The sequence below is a fragment of the Cheilinus undulatus genome, linkage group 13, assembly GCF_018320785.1.
Source record: "Cheilinus undulatus linkage group 13, ASM1832078v1, whole genome shotgun sequence".
Taxonomy (NCBI): domain Eukaryota; kingdom Metazoa; phylum Chordata; class Actinopteri; order Labriformes; family Labridae; genus Cheilinus; species Cheilinus undulatus.
In genome coordinates, this window is record NC_054877.1 from 42,071,294 (window position 1) to 42,092,608 (window position 21,315).

A 21,315-nucleotide genomic window follows, 5' to 3' on the forward strand; every position below is an offset into this window, starting at 1 on the left:
TGAGATTGCATTTTTCATGAGTGGGTGGGGCTTCATTTCATCCAACCGACCACACCATCCTAGAGCAGATTTAAAAGCCTCAGTTTTCATGATTTTAAAGCTCAGTATAATAAACTTAAAGATGTTTTTCATGACTGATATTTGGCCTGTTGGTTGATAACACAGTGGCCTGACATACAACGAACCTAAAATATAGATTTTTTTTTTTTGCTTTACAGGGTCTTTAATACTCACACTCTGAGAGCCCGCAGCCCTTGTACCACTCTTCTCAGGGTGCATTTTTCACTCTAACCTGATCCTCAGACCTGTGCTAAAACAAGAAAGAGCACTCATGAAACATTTTATCAAAATAAATTTATTAACAGGAAAAGGATGTAAATATTTAATAGTGCAACATTGATGTTATATTGACACAGTGTAAAAATTATGTATAGATCGTCTCAAACCAACAACAGAAACATGGAAAAGGCCACCAGTTCACAGAAGTAAAGCACCCAGTTAGACATCACTCAAAAACACTTACAAAATTTTCTTTAAAAAAAAATCTGAGTTGGCAGTAATACTTTGATAATTCGTGCAAACATATTTGTTAAATCACTATATTTACATATTTCTCATCACATATAAAGACTATTGGCTTTTATTTAAACAATTTATACATGACCAATGATTAGTTAACAACACTCATGATAAAGCACATAAATATCACAGTAACTAGATAGATAGGGGGGTGCTGATGGTTTTATGAGCAGTCATTAAAGTAGTCAAAGGCTCTCTGTGTGTCTGGGACCAGACTAATGTTTGCTCCTGCCCTGCAGAGTCAGACCTGATAAAATGCAGTCAGGTGTCTGTTGGTTGTAGCTGTTCAGTACTGGTAATGCAAAAAAAAAAGATATAATTAAGTTGGACTCATTAGGATAAAATTTATCATTATTTTAACTGCAGCTAAGGTACGATTTAAATAAAGTTCTCAGTAACATATAAAAAAAAAGGTTTCTCCTGAAAATGTGAGGGAAAACTGCAAACATGAGAATTTGCACCAATCAGAAAGCAGCATCAGAGGAAGATAAATGCCATACCAAAAAAGGACACCATAAATCTTGGAATTATGATTCTGTTCTGGGATTTTGTCAATTTTTCCTCCTATGTAATGAAAAATCACCAAGGTATTGTTTTTTTTAACATGCACTGTACTTTTTTTTTCTTTTTAGGGATAACAATAGTATCGTCAGAGAGTTGTTAGAGTTGTTACAATTCAGATACCAGCATCAATGCTGCTTAAAATGCAGGTACTGGCATCAGCGAGTGCCAGGTTTATGCCCCGATTCAAGACCATTTTGAAGAAAGCTCCTCTCACAGCGACTGTTGATGGACTTCTTAAGGTGAGACAAACTTTCACCTGGGTCAAGTCTTTTCAGTGTGATGCCCTGAAATTGTGACCTCAGTTTTGTTCCTTTAGTATGTCTCCAAGTTGTGCTCAGGTGTCTGCAAGAGCGACTCAAGATATCCACATTGGAATCTGCAGGTATTTTGTCCTGTTTCCTAAACTGAAGGTTAATAATGAGAAATGCTTTCTGTGTACTTGGCTCTATGGGCAATCACACCGGCATTTTAACCCAGTAACGATTAAAAATACTTAGACGCTTAAAGATAGGAAACATTTCAACACTGACAATATGTGATGTTCGGGTATGTTAACGTTACTAACTTTATTTTGCAAATGAACTAAAGTTTCTTGCTATGTATTGCTTGTAATGTTTACATTAATCAATGTTGGCATTCATAGGATTAGCAGACTGGAATATTTAACACACAGTTTTTCTCGTTTTGCAAAACATTCAGTTTGATGACGGTGCACCAAAGAAACATTTTTCTTAAACCAGTGGATGCAGAAGGAGCAGAAGTAAAAATAACATAAGCTGGCATCACTGTCATGAGGCTTGGATAGTATTTGAAATGAACGTTTCTAGAGATTCTATTATATCGACTCCGTCAATAAAAATGGCAACTTATTCAGTGTGTTTACTAAACAGTAATCGACATTTTGTTGTAACTCATACATTTCTCATAATGAGGAGAAATGCACTGAAGACGGCACTTCTGTGTAAAAGAAAAGCAGTCCCAGGATGTGCATAGGCTCTAGCGTTACTTCAGGAGCACATGTGACTTCTTCCAGCGCAAACCTGGAGGTGCCTTTTAGTGCATTTCTCCCTCATTATGAGAAATCTATGAATGAAAACAAAAAATTGGTTTTGTGTTTGGTAAATATGTGTTATGAGGTTCCTTTTTGTACTGAACAGAGTCCTCAATTCAAAACTAGAAGTAAACAGCAGAGATGGGGCGGTGGGCACTACTGGTCTTCACTAAACTTAGCACAGAAAGGAAGGAAATTTGTGTTTGTTAGATTATTTCTGTGTTGTAACAATGCTTCTTGGCAATAACTCTTACACCATTGGAACGCCTGTTTATAACCCTTTAAATGGTGGCACATTTGTTAGGAACATGCATTTGTGGGATGAGCAGCAGAGCTGAGAATTTGGGTTGTGCCGATGAAAAATGTGTCAAACAGCTTATTCTGCTGTTGCTTTTGACTCTTTTTTTGAGCTTCTGGTACCCCCTGGTGCTGACAATAGGGTGCCTGATTGGCCCCTGTTATGTTCAGCGAAGTGTCCAGATTCTACCTCCAGTAGTTGAATTATAGGGTCAAAGTCTGGAGAAGACACAGACATAGTTATGCTAATCGCTGCCCAGATAGAGTAACATCTTTTGGTGGAGGCAGGGTTGTCATTTTAGAGGAAAACCCAATGCAGAGAGATGTTGAGATGAGATTCTCCACTAGTGGCAATTCCGTATCTCAACAGTCTGTGGCTTAAATTTATCCTCCACGATGAAAACACTTGCCCCGACAGAGCAGGGTTTAGCAGAGACTACCTCCAGAATTTGGGAGTGGAGAGGAATGTCCTGCCGGCAGTCCTGACCTCAACCCCATTAAACACGTGTGAGACAAGCTTGGGTGTGCTGTTGGTGCCAGAGTGACCAACACAACCACCATGGCTGACTTGTGAAAAATGCTAAGGAATGGGATGCCACAGCATGAGGAGGAGGTGCCAGGCTATTGTGGCTGTGTATGGTTCCTCCACATACTAAGGTTCCTGTTTGTTAAATGAATAAATTGTAAAACTGCAAACATGTCTTGTTTCTTCAGACTCAATCATCCAATCCACCAAACAAGAGTCAATGGCAGAATTAGCTCTTTGGCTATGGCAGAGAAGATTTGGTAAATTTTTCATGGGTGCAACCCACATACTCAGCTCTGCTGCTCATCCCACAAATGCATGTTCCTTACAAATGTGGCACCATTTAAACAGGCTTTCCAACAACATGAGATTTACTGCCAAGAAGCATTGTTACAACACAGAAACAATCTACCCAGCACAGACTTCCTTACTTTTTGTGCTAAGTTCATTCATATTGTGTTATTGTTTTGGTTGAGAGCTCCCTGATGGCAGAATTTTACTGTTTTAAATAAATGCTCTTTCAATAAAATAAGATAATCATGTGATAAGATTCCTCACTCTGACTTAACATTTCTATAAGATTATTTTGTGTTCAATAACCCTATTCTTGTTGGTGACTCTAACCCCTAAACCCCCTGTTTTGTATGTGTGGTTATTTTTATCTTGCCTTTCTCTGTAAAGCACTCATGCTGTTTTTAAATGTGCTACATAAATAAACTTGACCTGACTAAACCAACAGGATATGTATGGCCCATGATCCCTCTGTGCCTTGTTTTTGCTTCAACTGGCTGGGCCAGTTTCTGAAGCGGAGTGCAGCACAGCCCAGAGCCACTGGCTCAAAAGTTTATGAGGTAATGAAGGGCTCATACAAACATCATGTTACTTTACACGCCAAAGCAGCGGGACATTCTGTTCATCCGCTTCTAGTTTTGACTAAATGTTGATATTGTGATGACATGAACGATCATCGGTATGTACAGTGTTTTATTTTGAAATTGACTGGATTTTCTGTGTCCTCCTGTGTATGAATTCCAGTTTGATGTGTAATGGAGGCAGATAAAAGGAAACATAAGCATCGACCTAAACAGATGATTAGCTTTGAAACACACGTATGAATGAAACGCTGCACACATAGACTACAAGGAATTCGTAGGTTACTACACAATCTTTTTACAATGTATTATGCCTGTTATGTTTTCATCAGGAATACCAATATAAATGATTGTCTTATCCTATATCTCATTTGAAATTATATCTTAGAAACTTAATATATTGCCCCATCCGAGATTTTCACCATTATATTGTATCTCTAGATTTCTGTATTAATGCCCATAGCTTACATTAACGTCAAGTAATAAAACAGTCACGTACAATGAACTCCCTTTCTTGTTTAGAAAGTTTTTCAAAAGTCAAAGAGCAGTTTGTGATATAAAAATCTCTGTACTGGAATATGTGACCCACCTCAAAACTTTAATCCTTCTTTGTAGCAGCTGAGTTTGAAATTCCCTTTTGGGATCATGTCTTGAGGATTTGGATCAAGCATGGTGGAGCTCTTTTGAATGTTAAGTAAGAGAAGGTTTATATCTTAAGACTGCACTGGGTCATCACAAGTAACAACCAGCTGGTACTTTAAAAAATATGCTGATTATTTAAGGACCTACAGAGGGCAGCTGGTTTGATACCAATTAGCCAATTCTGTATAACAGAAAAACTGCATTTACATGGACTTAAGTATCCTGGTTATGAACTTTATGTAGGTTTCTGATTGCTGCATATTATTTGTGTAGGAGTAATGTTTAATTTGAAAAAAAAAAAAAAAACTGCAGCAATTTGGAATATCTGAGAAAAAAAACACTATCAGTTTCTTGGTCACTCTAGAAGTAAGACCCTCTTATTACTGCCACCATGTTTTTATTTGCTGATACATCACTTAGTTGGTATAAGGATTTATTTCAGCTTTGAAATCCAGATATAGCAAAACCAAAACAAACACAACATGAGACACATCTTGACCTGATCAAAACTAGATTGCTCTGATAAATAACTTTGCAAAGCAGATGGATTGGCCAGATTCAATCTTGCAAAGGTCCAATCTGAAACAATGTGCCAGGTCTGCGAATGGATCTGACCAACCAGCATCACTTTAGGAGAACAAGGCTGTAGCTATGGGTGGCGTTTAGTTCTACTGGAATCTGACAGCAATAGCTGCCACTGGTGTAGCATAAACTCAGATGTAGCTATGGTATAGCCACAGTTATATCAGAACTGAAACAAATTTCTTTATTAAATTAAGAGCATATAACAGTACTGAAAGATGGAAAAGATATTTTCACTTTCCTCCTGGCCTGCTTCAGCATGAGTTTGCAATAGCTAGCAGTGGGGTTTAGTTGTACTGTAAGCCAGTGGCAATGGCTTTCCGGGTGTAGCAATTAGTTGGGCTGTAGCTAAAGAAAAGCGTCAGTTTTATCAGAAATGGGCCACATTTATACTGGCCTCAGCATGAGTTTATCCACCAGTAAGCTCCACTGTAAGGGGGTTACTGCCAGAGTTGCTCATGCTTCCAACCCAAGTTTGTCTTGTTGCTCTGATTGGTCCGTAATAAATATGACAGATGGAATGTTTGTCCAATCACCTTTTGAAAATGTTTTGAAAAGTCCCGCCCCTCCTAAACACTTTGGATAGAAGGTTTCCCAGATAAAAGTAAAATATATCCCATGCATACATGTGTATTTGCAGAAAATTATATCATGAAAAAGTTCATTATTTGCTGATTCAATTCAAAATGTCAAACTTCCATATTTTTTAGATGCTTCTCATACAAGTGGTATATTTTCAGACATTTTTGTTTTAATTTTGATGATAACAACTTAAAACTCACAAAAATCTTAAATCCCTGCATCAAAATATTAGAATATTACAAAAAAAGATTAAAAAAGGATTTATGATACAGTAATGTCCAACATGAGGAAAATTATGCTCATTTATGCACTCAGTACTTAGTCTGGCTTTTGCACTAATTACTGCATTTATGCAACCTAGCACACCTGCTGGTGTGTTATGAAGCCCAGGTTGCTCTGATAGCAGCCCTCAGCTCATCTGTATTGTTGAGTCTGGTGTCTCTCATCTTCCTCTTGGAAACACCTGAAAGATTCTCCGTGGGGTTCAGGTCGGACCAGTTGGTTGGCCAATCAAACACAGTAATACCCCGGTCAGTAAACCAGTTTCTGGTAGCTCTGGCTTCACTTTGGACAGGTGCCAAGTCCTGCTGGAAAAGAAAATCAGTCTCTCCATAAAGCCTCTCAGCAGATAGAAGCATGAAGGTCTCTAAAATCTCCTGCTAGACAGCTCACAGTGTCAACTCTCGACTTGATCAAGCACAGTGGACCAACATCAGCCGATAACGTGGTTGGTTTTTGATTTCTGTGAGCTGTAAGGCATAATTATCATCATTAGAACAAAAAGGTCTTGAAATATATCACTTTGTATGAGATCAATCTAGAGTATATAGGAGTTGAACTTCTTGAACTGAAGCAAAAAAAATGAACTCTTTCATAATATTGTAATTTTTTGAGATGCACTTTTATAAAACAGCCTACTTGGCATATCAGGTTGATACTCTAGTCCAGGCCTATTCAATTAGCGGCCCAGAACCAACCCCCAAGTGGCCCAGCCTGTGGTCATGGAAAAATGCAGAGGGGAACCTGTTTGGCAAGTTTTCATAAATTCCCACAGTATTTCAGACCCTGAATGCAACACTCTGTGTAGCCTAGCAACAGTCAATGCTGACAGAAGTAGCCCCAAGATACTGAGTGTAAACCATGTCCTTTTCAACTGTAGCTACAACTGTGCAAATTTAGCTTTTGTGCACTTAAGAAATGCCTAGGTAAGATGTGACCAAAATTATTATTTGCAGAATTTCATTTTAATTTTTTCATTCTTTATATTTTATTTTTATTCAAGTGAAAAAAGAAACATTTCTACAACCTCAGGTTATGTTCAAATACAGCTCTGTTATTGTGTTGTTAAGCACTTTTTGGTGAGCTTTTGTCATGTTGCAAAAATTTAAAGGGACACAAAGAATAAAAAGTGTATTGTAAGTATTTTTCATCAAATTGATCTGTATTGGTTAAAAATTTGTCATTGCCAGCTGCTTACTGGGTACCAAAAATGTCCATCCCGGCTACATTTCTTGATTTTAAAATTGAGCCCAGTTGAATGTGTAATTGAAAAGCCCTGCTCTAGTCCAATAACAACATAGTAAAAATATAAATAAATAAAGACTGGACAATGTGTACAACTGTATAGTGAATAACAAAACTGAATGTACTGATGCTCTTATGCCAGGAGTAGCTTTGCTGTTATTGGTCTTCAGATTTACATCTGACAAACAGGAACAAATCTGAAACTTCCTCTGTTACAAGAACATGACATTTAAAATTATAACAAATCTCATCATTGCACTCTGAGGTATTGGGAAAAAATGTTATTGGTTCACTGAGACTCTGCCTCAAAGATGAATCAGCATGAGTGTGACAGACTGTAATAAACAAGCCTCTTTTCAGAGTTGTTATATCAGGTGTTCTTGATATTTTTTATTTGTGCATATTTAATTCTAATGTATAGTGTTCACATTTCTAGGAATATTTCTATGATTAAGAGTCTTTCTTAGAAGAAGGTTAAACACTTACTGGTGGATTACCTTTTCAGAGTAGAGAGCTGTTAATACTTCTAAAAAGGGTTAAATGAGAAGTTTTTAGTAGATTAATTTTGAAAAATTATATTTTTCAGTGTTTTGAAACAGATCTAGTAATTTGAAGGTAAGAGGAAGTAGTTTGTGTCCCTATAAATTCCAAACTGTATGCAAAATTGAATTCCCAAGATAGGCCATTTTAAGAATCATGGAGCAGTTCTAACACTGTTGTATTATTAACTCAAGTTGGTTTGTTCACATGGAAACGTTCAGTAATTGACATTTAATTCAGGGTCTGGGAGGCTTCAACGTGACTTGAAGCAGTAAAATAATCATGTTGACACTTCATAGTTGAGGATTATTCAGACAAATATTTGTTTGCTACTCTCAGGATATACTCCCACAATCATCGTGGGGAGGCAAATCGGCCTCAAATCTGGTTTGAAATCCTGTAGTGTGTGGCCAGCCTTCGGTGTGAAAATGCTCTCAAAAATACCCCAAGAAGAGATCATTATATGTTTTACATCTTTGAAAGGCCTGAAACAAAAGTAAGAAAACATATTTTTGCTCATTTCAACTTTCATCTCCGTTTTGGACTAAAGATACAGAACTAGAAACGGTTTGTTTTTTCTTGCAAACTACTTTTAAGCTGTGACTATAAACAGGAAAAATAATTTCTTCATCAGTAAAAAATATTCTGGAATTTTAAAAAAATGAGGGCTTATTTTTTACTTATTTGCCATATCTGTTTTTTCAAGTCTTTCTTTGAAAAACACCTTTGAACCTGTACTCATGCAAAGCAAAGAAAACAAACAAGAAAAGACCTGGGTAATGAAGTCCCAAGATTTCTCATGACATTTGCCTTCCAGGGCATCCTTATAAATGTTCAGTCTTAATGAAGAAATTCATTAAATTTATCAAACCAACCAATCAGCACAAAGTTGAGTCCATCTGCAGAAGATCATACGGTCATCAGATTTGACAATGTTTACGGTGTTGCAAGAAACTTTTTTCTTCATTTAAATATTGAGGTATGATTACTGTTGCATCTAAAGACACAACTTCAGGAATTCTAGCCGTAACATATCAATTCTGGGAATGAGGAGACTGGAAACAGAATCAATGTGATCACAAATATGTCTCACTAAGATGCAGTACAAAGAAAGTGCATGCAAAAGAACCTCAGCAGCTGCACTCTGGGTTTTTTTTTTGTGCAAATACTCAAACATGTCGGACCGCCAAACCTGTGAACACTGAAGCCATCTGACCTCTGACATCCTGTTGGTCACTCTGAACAGTTTGTCTTTGTCGTTTTACTGCTGATGTTAATGGTCTTTGAGTTTGGTGTGAAATCTCTCCAACAGCGCTCTAAGTATGTTTCCTGGAATCTGCTGGTGCTGGTCTATCAGAGACTGGACAGCCTGCTGCACCTGCAGAGCCAAAAACAAAGTCAACTGCCCCGTATAGGAATGATGGAAATTTTTCATTGCTATTGATAACTTATTGTTTCTACTGTAAGTTTTGATTTTAACAGAAATGTTAGAACTATCTTATATTGCCAAGGGAAAAACTATCCATTAAAGTTTCTCTGCAAAAGTTAAACTGTCCCCAAAACAAACAAAAAAAAAAGCACTGCTGGTCTCTGAGGTTTCACGTGCAGGTGCTCTTTGGAAACTTTGGGTTTGCTTTGCTCAGTTTATCTGGTGAAGGGGGGAAAACATACAAAAGTTGGTAACAAATGCTCCACTGTCTTAAATTAAGGGAAATTGACATTCTGACATTCTGTTAGAATAAAGACCTGTTTTAAAAGTGAGACTGAAAAATATTACATGAACTTAACCACAGAAAAAGGAACTTGTGGATTAAAAAGAAATAAGGACACAATAAATAGGTAAAATCGTGATGACATAATATGCAGACGACCTTTGACTTAGCCACTGAGCTGTCTGTGAGTTTTTTAAAAGTGAACTGAGACATAAAGGTGCAGTGGTGGACTTTTTTTACATCTCTGCAGCTGCAGGAGATGCTAACGTGGCTTTCTAAAATTAATGCACTAATTGTGGATCTTAGTTGTTTGCAATTAATAGGAGTTATCTTGACAGCTCCAGAGTAAACCACTGTTTTCATTCCATGCATAAAGAAGAAGAAAAAATATACCCCCAGACTGCAAACTAACCATGACAACACAAAGTCATTGTTTCAACATTAAAGATCCAAAAGCCCAGACTAAAACAAGGACATTTCTGAACAGCAGACTTACTCTCTCTGCTAGCTCTGCAGCTGTTACATTGGGGTCATAGGGGATGGGATCGCCAAGGAAGGTACGAAACTTCACAGGAAATCCTCCATAAATAGGAGCTATAGGGAGACGAAATCTCTCATACACCCAGCGATAAAACCCTGGGTTTAAAAATACAAAAACAGAGAGACCAGACATGTCACCTTAATAACAATAACAGAATAAAAGACAGGATTCAGATAAGCTTGAGACAAAGGAGAACTTCAAAGAGATTCATCTGGTCAGCAACCCAGACTATTAGATGACACACTAGTTTGAAAGAGAAGCAAACGCGCCCTAAACCGGCTTTGGCCAGCAGGGGGCAAAAAACCTCAGTAAGTCTGACTGTAAAGAGGGAGGTCAGACATTGTTCTTCTTCAAAGATGGGTGAAAAATTTACTTGTGTGACTTTGTTCTCAATTACTAGTTCTAAAAAAGTATTTCTTAATTCTGATAAATAGATAACAAAGCCTACTGGAAACAAAGAAAGAAAGGAAACCCTGCATGTAAACATTCTGAAATAGGATTGGTGTTTGACTGTAATTTTTAGTCAACTAACTCAAGTTATTGTATTTACGGCCTAATTCAGGTAATTCTTTTATCTGTATAACAAAGACGAAAAAATACATTTACACGAATCAACATTCCCATTAAGAAACAAAACAACATGTATGTCCTTGTCCTGCTGTGTCTTGTGTGACCTCCTGGATTTATATTTATTTTGTTTATTATTTACGTACTCAGAGTTCCCAGAGATCTGAAGCCTTCCCGCACATTCTGGGTAAACATTGGAATTACTGGCTGGAAAACAAAAACAAGACAGAAATTGAAGAACAAAAAGTTAGAGAGGAATTTTTAAACTAAATGATTTTTGATGTAGACACTTATTTAGTTAAGCAAAAAACAAAGAGTAGATACCGTTTGTGGAGAAATAAATGAGAGACTGTTATAAACGTAAAATGAGTAGAATTTTCACATTGAAATATCTAAATTATATTAAAAAAAACATTAAACCTTTCATATCTACAACCCCCATTCCTAGTTGAAGTGCTGTGCAAAATATAAATTACAACAGAATGCTGTGGTTATAAATCTCATATTTTATTCACAATAGAACATAAACAACATATCAGATGTTGAAACTGAGACGTTTCACATGTCATTATGAATTTGATTGCAGCAACACATCTCAGCAGAGTAAGGACTGTTAAGACCCATGATTCTTTGCTACCTGTGATGTCATCACTGTTTTGACTGATAGGCACTGCCAGTGGATTTTTTTTTGCCATTTTTTCCTGCTTTCTGTTTTGTCAACATATAATGTTGATTTTGTCATCTTGTCATTTGTCCTGTACTGTTCTACAATACTTATTTCAAAGGGAAAAACATTCTCAACATGTAACAACTGCAGTGACAGGATATTTACAGTAATATGAAAAAACCCAGTACAATTCAAATTAAATTGATTTTTCCATGTTAACACTATGTTCAATATCAAACTCTCCAGACTGAAGCTGTAACAAAAGCAATGAAAGACAACAATAGTAGATTTTAATGATGAGAACGCACCACTTGAGAGTCAATGGCGACCTGTGCAAAGCCTTTACGTTTTCCCCACAGAAGAGGATATGTCTCATCACTGAAGAGAGCTTCCCGCACTCCACCTGGAGAAATCCCCAACAGGTGGCCGTTCCTGAGGGCCCGCACACATTCCTCCTGAGGACCGTGGATCACACTAAACACCTCCAACAGTAACTTGAATCCTGGAGTGAAGAGACAGAGTGAAAGAGGGTAAAGATTCATGAGGTCAACAAAGGCTGAAGAGAGTGACAAATTAAAGCTGGCATTGGAAAAATGAAAAAAAAAAAAAACACCATAGATACAAACACAGCTGTATTCTGTTAATCTAGAATACATTACATAAAATAGCATTACACTACAGCGACTGCCAAATATTTATTGGACAGGATTTTTTAGGGCTTATGGCAGTGTTACATGTCTGCGTATCACTGTCTCCATGCTCCAGACTCCATGTTGGACCTTGAACCATGAAAGAATCTCATAATTTAGAAACATTAAAACATTTTAAACAGTGTACTTTTTGGTCTCAGCTTGACCAGCAGCATTTGTTGAGATGTTACATTTATGTGTACATTCTTGTAGGCTGCATGTGTGACAGCCAGAGGTGGAAAAAGCACACAACTATTGTACTTAAGTAAGAGTACAGTTATTTTAAGTACTGAATGCTGAGTAACTACTGTGGAGTTATACAGTAAAATACAATCTTTCATTATTGGTAAGAACAACTAGAGTATAGATCCCCAACCAGATTGTTCAGGTTAAGACTCCTCTATATTAGAGTAACATACACAGAGAAAATGACAATGTTCATTAAACTCAGAGTTAAATTTGGCATTTAAAAACTTGAAAACACTTTTGAAAGTTAAATATTTTCCAATATGACAGAGCTGCAGAAACTCTTGAAAATTTGTGGTAAGGTGGGTCTAGTCTGGCAAGCACAAAGCAGAGAGTCAACCTCGTAGCAAGGCAATGCATATATGCAATATGTACTATGCCTCCTTTAGGAACCCACTTAGTCACAGGCATGAACTCTAATGCAGTGGATAACTTCCCTCAGGGTGCAAATGTGTCACATCAAAAACAACAATCAACCAGAAACACAAGTAAAAAAAACCCAAGCAGGGATTACTGTGCAACAGGCAGCACATGTAAAACACATCTGACACTCTGACCAAGGGCATTATGGGAACTTCGCCCACATATCCACCCAGATTTAAAATGGCACTGGCTGAGCTTGGATCAACTGACTCTACAGAGTTGAACTTACACTGGTGGATCAACTGTCAAATAACTCCAACACTGTAGACCATTTCATTCAGAATGGAGTTAAAACTACACTTTCATAGTTGAAATCAACTCTGACATTTTTAACCTTGAGACATCAACACTCCAGTTTTTGCTGTGTCCAGAAGCTGTTTTTGGTACATGATGTGGAATCATTCTCTCACTATGTGCTACTGAACAGAGGTGGAAAAGTACAAGACTATTGTACTCAAGTAAAAGTAAAGTTTCTCTGTTTAAAAATGACTCAAGTAGAAGTTAAATGACTGATTCCAAAATGTACTCAAAAGTACAAGTACCCAAAAAACTACTCAATTACAGAAACTTGAGTGATTGTAATTAATTACTTTCCACCCTTGGTGACAGTACCTGGGATCTTGAAAAGGAAGTGGTCTGCTACAGAGTGACAGGTTCGTCCCTTCTGGATAATAACGTTGGCCAGAAAGTAATAGTAGTCTATTGGAATGGCTCCATGATAGTACACAATCAGGGCTGGTCCTTCGTCTGGGATTTTCTCCATTCCATGGATCTCATAGCCTAGTGCAAAGGGACAGGAAATATACTGGTCAGAAGGCTCCTTTCTGGGCTTTTGTCATTATTTTACTTCAATACATCTAAGTTAATTATGTTTTATGTTTGTAGTTCATGTTTTTATCTTTGCTGCTGTTACTGTTAGGATTCTTGAATGGTTTCATTCTTTATTCTGTTTCTGTGACAGCAGGTAAAAAAACCCTTCTACAAAGATAACATGTAAAGGACTTGTTACTCTTGAGCCAACTGTCTCACCATGCCAGATGGCTCCGTGTCCATCCCACAGAGTAGCCAGGGTCTTCCTGGCCCCATCCCACAGGTTGTTGCAATACGCTTCCCTCAGCTGATTCTTCCTCTGTTTAAATAAACAACCAGGTAAGAACAAGTACAAGTACAACAAGGAATAAAAGCAACACATCCAAGGTATGGCTATTAAATAATGAGGCAGCTCTTATGAGGATAAAACCACATGGTTCACAGTCACAATAAGTGTTATGTACGGCCGGGTATTCACACACAACCGCTGTAAGTTTCCATTAAGTGACATCTTTTGTTCACAGCTGGCTACTGATAGAAATGTTTTTGCCAAGGCATTGGAAAATGATTAGTTTAAAAGTTGAGCAATGCATTAACTTGAATTTTTTGGTGAGAGTGAACAAAACAGTGGGTGAATCTTTTCCTACATTAACTGAGGTGTGTGGGGAACACTGCATGTCACATGCATGTGGGTTTACACGGAACAAAAGATTTAGTGATGGCAGAGTGGATGTGCAAGATTTTTTTTCAATAAGTTGTTTTGAAGACAGTGACTGTGATAATAATTTGTGCTTGCTTGTAAAATCTGACAAAAGTCATACAACTGTTTCACTGCTTGTGTATACAGAGATAATTTACCTTGTAGACATGGAGGAACAGTATGGAGAGGTAAAGTAGGATGACGATGAGGAAGGGCAGAATGAAGACGATGGCCAAAGGTGTGAAGACCCACAGTAGGTACTCCAAAACACTCAGATAGTCCTCTACCTGACCCAGGCCTGCCCAGTCCTCAAATGCATGGAACACACAAACCTGCAAACACAGAGAGAGAAAGAGAGAAAGATGAGAACTGTGAGCTTTGGTAGCCTCGTGGTTATGACATGCAACCCATGTACAGAGATTTATTTTCCTTCAAACATGTGGCCTGGGTTCAAATACGGTCGCCTTTCCTGCCCATTCCCTGCACTCTCACCATTTTCTAACCTGATCCACGGTCCTACACTCGTGCACAAAACTATTGGTGCCCCTCCGTTAATGAAAGAAAAACCAACAATGGTCATTGAAATAACTTGAAATTGTCTAATGTAACAATTAATAAAAATTTACTAAAAATTAACTAATGAAAATCAGACATTGCTTTAGAAGAAATGCACTAAAAGAACACTTCCACATTCATGCTAGAAGCAGTCCTAGAATGCACATGTGCTCTGAGGTCCCAGGATTCACAGACCCTCTACAGAGGTGCACATCTGAGTGCATTTCTCTCCATTATGACCAATTTACGAATGAAAACAAAATGTTGGCTTTCTGTTCAGTAAACATGCCTTATCAGGTTACATTTTAATTGAACAGATTCTCAGTGAAAACAAGAAATAGTATTAAGGGTTAGGGTTAGGACTAAGCAGTGCTGGTCTCAACTTGCTGGAAATGGGGGAAAACATCTGAGATCCTTAAAGACTTCAATTTAAAAAACACATATGATAGAGGAATTGTATCATGCCATTTAAAAATAATACTTGTGTTTTTTTTTCTGAAGCTCTCACCTATCATACTAAGACTGGCCACACACTACAGGATTTTAAGCCCAATTTGAGGTCAGATTTTTCTCCTCTGACCATCGTGATTGTGGGGGCGTATAATTATCTATCTGAATAATCCTCATGTGTGGCGTCAACACAACTGTTTTACTGCTCCAATTCATGCAATAGCCTCCCAGATCCTGAAACATGTTTGATATGTACAAGTCTAGGTTGTAGTGCCTCCACTGAACCAATGAGAGCCATCAGACCAGGCAGTATCACCAACTGGATCATATGTACTTTCACCCCTCACAAACATAAACACAGCTGTACCTTAATTCCACTCAGGATTTCATCCTGATTCTTGCCCTTGTTCTATGAGTTTTGCTGCACCTGTGTAACATGCCAGGACAGCCTGGTGGAGGGACAAGCCAAAAATATTGATAGACATCCATGTTTGTCAGGTGTGGGGTCTCATAGTCTGGCTGAGTCGTCTAGTGTGTAGACTAGATGAAAAATCGTTGGAAACTGTCCTTATGTCCCTGGTCTCCCACGCTTTTAAAATCTTTTAAGATTTGGCAGATGGTCTAGTGTGGGGCCAGCCTAACTAGTGGCTCTCTCTGCTTTTCATTTACCACACAACAAACCTATGGAAAAACCAAGAGAAACATGGCATTTAATCAAGATTATTATGTTTTTATGATCCTGGAGAGCTAAAATCACATCTAAAATTGAAATTCTGCACTCTATGCCCAAGTGTCATCCAAGGACAGTAACATCATGACTAAATATGCCGTTAAAACAAACATCCTTAGCCTCAATAGAGGGAAGGATCCGACACCATATAAGGTCTACTAAATGAAAATTAAAGTCTCTATTATTTTGTTTCCCATTTACTTTAACATTTAATCATGTTCAGTAAACTTTTCCAGCATTTAGGGATGCATTAGTACTGATAAATACCTTAAAATAAATAAAGATGTCAAAAGTAGAGCTGCCCACAAACTATGTACTGCTAAATTGTCAAGAGAAGGGGACAGGAATCTAAATACTAATGGAAATAAGAAACTTTTAAAATAATTTTAAGAACTGTAATGGTGATGTTAAGTATTCATATTTGTATTCTGTATCTCTGAGTACCCAAATGTAAGAACTTGTGCTTAGCTTAGAAGACAGAGTTACTGGTTAGCACTACACATTAAAATTAGGACACATTAAAATATAACATGAGGAAAAAAGAGACGGCAAACTGTTAATGTCAGTAAATTATAGACAGGAAATATACCAAGAAGGACAGGGTGTCCTCTGCTCCCATCAGACAGGACTGGTTTCCACTGTCTGACATCCTGCTCTGCTATCAGTCACAGACTTTGTTCAACCAGCCAATAGCAGGATCAGTCAGACAGCTTCATGAGGATCACATCGGTGAAAAACTCATACGGATGCATACATGCAATCTGAAAGAGAAGAAAATGCTCACTTAGGTTACATTTTTGTCATGATGAAGACACAGAGATACACTTGGATGGTTTCAACTGTCTTTACAATGACAGAATTTAGCTAAAAACTAAAGATCTGACAAAAGATCTTCAACATCTTGAATATTTTCAACATCAAGAATGACCAAATATCTTCTGCTTGACTAACTTTGCCTGTTGTACTCCTGTCTGCATCTTTAAGTAATATTAAACATATCTTTATAAACATGTGTGTGAATATGTTACACTGAGTTATTTGACATGGTATCTATACTATAACATACTAATAAGATATTATAATGCATTATTGTTATTTATGTCATGACTTTACATTTACTCTGTGTTTCCAGGGATGTGAGCATCTTGTATAACAAATACTGTGCATACATCCTTATAGATATTAATATGTATGTTTCAATTCATGTTTTTATTAATTGGTTGATATTTTTATTTCAAACATGCCAACAAAAACAAATGACAGCTAGCTGACAAAGAGGAAATGATGGAATCAAAAATGTTAATTAAATTATCCTTAACATGTTATCAACCTCCAAATTCAGCATGAAACAAACGGCACATTTCAAGAGGAGTAGGACAACGTTTACTTCTCAACATACATATAATACAACGATTCACCCTGCATCAACACCAGAAAAAATAAATATAAAACAGTATCAAACAAGTTATTGTAAACGCTCTTTATATTGACTGAAGGCCTCAGTTTCTTGAACTGAATTAAGTTTTCACTTTGTTTGAGTTCATTTTCAAACTGCTCCACAAATGGAAACACTCTTCATTATTGTTTGAGCATAAAGTCTCTTAAGGTTAAGTTTTGCCCTTAAATCATAACAACCCTCTCCCTCGAAATACAATTACTGGACATCAGTTGGAAGTAATTAATTTACATGACTTGTGCCGGGTTGAATTCACTGACACACCAAAACATAGAAGATCATGTGAAAGTGAGTTTTTTCCCCTGTGATTTACTTTAAAAATTTACATTTTCATAAATCTTAAATTCATCTCATACAAAGTGAAATATTCCAAGATTTTTTTGTTTTAATCTTCATGATTAAGGTGTACAGCTTACAAAATCAAAATATAATCAAAATATTAGAATATTGTGGAAAAGTCTAATTTGCAAAGGTTTTCCGAGCCTTTTTTTCGCCCTGTAGTTCAACACACGCATCCACAGTCATGGGAAAGACTGCTGACTTGACTGTTGTCCAGAAGACAGTCACTAACAGCCTCCACAAGGAGGGTAAGCCGCTTAAATTCATTGCTTTACATGAGCTGACTGAGGCTGGAGTTAGCGGATCATGAGCCACCACCTAGACGTGTTGAAGACTGGGCCATGACTTTCTGAACCACAGACAATGTCATCAGCATCTCACCTGGGCTAAGGAGAAAAAGAACCGGACTTGATTGGATTTCATTTGGAAATCAAGGTCCCAGAGTATGGTGGAGGATCAGTCAAGCACAGAATCCAAGGTGCTTGGAATCCACTATTTTCAGTTTCCACAGTCAGTGACGGTTTGAGGTGCCATGTCATCTGCTGCAGTTGGTCCACTGTGCTTTATCAACGAGTAAGTGCTGTCAGACATCTACCAGGTGATTTTAGAGCACCTCACACTTACATCTGCTAAGAAGCTTGATGAAAATACGGATTTGCCTTTCCAGCAGGACTTGGCACCTGCCCACAGTGAAGACAAAACCACCAGAAACTGGTTTACTGACCATGGTTTTACTGTGTTTGATTGGCCAGCCTACTGATCTGACCTGAACCCCATAGAGGATCTCTGAAGTGTTGTTAAGAGGAAGATAAGAGACACCAGACTCAACAATACATACGAGAATAAGGCTGTTGTCAGAGCAACCTGGGCTTCATCACAGCAGTGCCATGGACTGATGGCTCTTTGACATGTCCCACAGATGCAGTAATCAGTGCAAAAGGAGTTCCAACTAATTACTGAGTAAATAAATTAGCATAATTTTCCAGGAAGACCATTTCTGTATTATAAGTCCTTTTTTAAGACTTTTCTGTAAGCCTTGATCATCAACATTAAAACCAAAAAGTCTTGAAATATTTCACTTTGTAACAACGAACATATGGAAGTTTCACTCCTTTAATTAAATCACAGGGAAAAATTAACTTCTTCATGATATTCAATTTTTTTTTTGATGCACCTCCAATTTGTAATGTAAAACCACCCTCCTCTATCCTCTTTGTCAAACACATGCCCCCTCGCCAATTACTTTATTAAATACACCTGTTCAGCTGCTAATTAACGCAAATGCCTTATCAGCCAATCACATAGCAGCAACCAAAGCATTTTAGACATAGTCAAGATGATGTGCTACAGTTTAAACTGGGTATCAGAATGAGAAAGAATGATAATCCAACGTCTCCTTCTGGACTGACTGAGTCTTACATCTCTCTAGCTTTCTATATCCCTCATCTGTCAAACGACGTTTTGTGAACTGGCATTCCGTTAAAAATAAATGACTAATAATTCTGCTCAGAAAAGGTGTAAATGCAGCCTGATGGTGCTAAAGTCACACACAGCTTAAAACCAAATGACAGTTATTTTACATATGATTTATGTAAGCTAGCTCCATTGCTCAGATCAGCTTTACACCATAGCAATGAAAAGTACCGCCATGATAACCTTAGAAACTGCAGTATAACAGCCAAGAGATAATACAGGAACTGTTGTCAACAGCAGGAGAACGAACGTTATCTGACGAAACTCAAACACTGGAAATTTTACAGTTGACAGCTAGCCTTCAATGCTAACGACAACATTCAATGTCACCTTTGACTGACGGTAAACTGACGGATAGACAGAGAAAACGTTACCTCAGACGGTCACTCTGTGAGCAGAGTCATTCAAAACTGATAGACAATGACCTAAATGTACTCTAACCAACACAACATACAACAGTGTTAGCTAAAAGCTACACTGCTCCTCACACCGGATGGTTTTCAGTGTGACACAATCAAGTGTTCCGTGATCAGTGTCCCTGGAAACAAGTGTCACCTAGATGAGTTCCAATACCAGATAATCAAAACCGGAGGATACCGACCTTCAAAATAAAACACAAAATAAAACGATTAAATAAATAGATGGCAGACCATCACTTGAGAGAGATAGTTATTACCCATATCATTGTATGAGAAGGGTAAAATTAATCGACTACAATATGCTGTGATAGAACCAGGGGAGGAAAGTAACTCATTACATTTACTCAAATATTGTTATGCAGTAACTTTTTCTGTACTTGTACTCTTTAAGCTTTTCTAAGCCAGTAATTGCCTATTACTTTTACGTTTTAAATGGTGTAAATATTACTTCATTACATTTCAAACACCATCAAGTACAAAGTAAAAACAAAAACAAAACCCCAAAAAACACAAAGGCCAAAACAAAGAGGTCCAAGCTTTCTCTCAACAACGTGAAACTGCTCTATTGTTTGGTTTTCACAAAACATGACAGTAGCACATTGTTAGAGACTGATTCCACATTTTACCCCAAGCAACTGCTGCATATTACTTACGTGTTAATTTTGGCAGCTATTTTAAATTATAGTCTTAGTTTTAGTCTTTAAATGAAATGCATTTTAGCTCATTTTAGTAATTTCTACCCTTTTAGTTTTAGTCTAGTTTTAGTTGACGAAAACTCAAAACATTTTTGTCTAGTTTTAGTCCATAAAAAGTCCTCACATTTTAGTCTATACTTTTAGTCCAAGCACTTATTCTCTTGCCTAAATCTGGTACCAAATCATGCTAGTGTGTTCTCTGCACCCTGACAAACCTGGGGTTACTGCTTTCTACAGCTGAGAGGCAGAATAGATACAGATGCATTGTATTATGACAGATTTATCAACAGTGGAGAAATATCATGGATTTTGAATGTCTGACAAAAACTACATTACATTTTAGTCTAGTTTTAGTCATCTTGACGAAAACTAAACTTAGTTTTTGTCAGTTTTAGTCATCACAGATCTATTTTTGTTAGTCTTAGTCTACTTTTTGTCATGGAAAAAAAGGCTGTTGAACATTTTTAGTCATAGTTTTAGTCAAAGAAATTAACACTACTTCACTTTAGGCTGAGTTACACCTTACATTAACCAATGTGGTTGGACATCCATATTCTTTGTTCTCAGTGCACATTAAAGGAATATTTCGGTATTTTTGAAGTTGGGCTGTATGAGGTACCTAGCAGTAGAAGTGGCATAGCCTTCAGTGAGTTCAGTAAGCGTTGCTCCTTTAAGAAGGACTCACTGTTTGAAGGAGGCAAGGCCATATAGTGTAACAGATGGGTACAGTTTCTCAGTGGAATTTAGCAAGTTTCTGCTATAAAATGGACCACAAAGCAATGTTTACTCAAATGTACGCATTATCAAAATTTTTTGAAGCACTTTATTTTATATCCGAAAAGCCTCTGCATGTTTGCCACTTTTTTTGCAATGCAGGCTTTGGCTACCGGTTACATTTACATCTATATTTGCATTTTATTCACTTTTTAAGAAAGTACTGAGCAGTGGTTCTCATCTGTGCTAGCCTCTATCTCTCTCGCTCTCCTTCTGTGCTCCTTCATTTGCATCCATGCCATGCCTAGGCCTATCTTGTTCTTCTGTGTCATGGAACTATTGCACTGACACTGGTCAAACATACTGGTCT

At 37.4% G+C, this 21,315-nt stretch overlaps 1 protein-coding gene across 4 annotated transcripts; it reads right to left on the reverse strand.

The window, feature by feature from the left end:
- Positions 1–373: 373 nt before the first annotated feature.
- On the reverse strand, positions 374–19,646 carry tmem68 (transmembrane protein 68). Of its 4 annotated transcripts, none has more exons than XR_005992756.1 (10): positions 19,492–19,646; positions 16,439–16,610; positions 14,273–14,446; positions 13,634–13,733; positions 13,217–13,384; positions 11,555–11,748; positions 10,726–10,786; positions 9,968–10,107; positions 8,952–9,137; positions 374–871 (listed from the first exon to the last, which is right to left on the reverse strand). XR_005992756.1 is itself a non-coding variant. In XM_041803289.1 (9 exons), the coding sequence occupies exons 2-9, from the start codon at positions 16,496–16,498 to the stop codon at positions 9,033–9,035; spliced, it is 1,002 nt and encodes a 333-aa protein (XP_041659223.1). In that variant the 5' UTR covers positions 16,499–16,610; positions 19,492–19,646; the 3' UTR covers positions 3,443–9,032. The 4 variants fall into 4 exon arrangements, 2 of the variants coding, with proteins under 2 accessions (XP_041659223.1, XP_041659224.1); XR_005992755.1 differs by lacking the exon at positions 374–871 and adding an exon at positions 3,443–6,444; XM_041803289.1 differs by lacking the exon at positions 374–871 and having other exon boundaries at positions 3,443–9,137.
- Positions 19,647–21,315: the final 1,669 nt, after the last annotated feature.

Bases quoted from the DNA above. Each gene is read 5' to 3' on its own strand.
- tmem68 (XM_041803289.1), bottom strand. From the start codon at position 16,498: ATGTCAGACAGTGGAAACCAGTCCTGTCTGATGGGAGCAGAGGACACC. The intron at 13,385-13,633 runs GTGAGACAGTTG...CCTTTGCACTAG, and splicing joins ACACGGAGCCATCTGGCATG to GCTATGAGATCCATGGAATG. The intron at 10,787-11,554 runs GTGCGTTCTCAT...TTTGTTTTCCAG, and splicing joins TCGCCATTGACTCTCAAGTG to CCAGTAATTCCAATGTTTAC.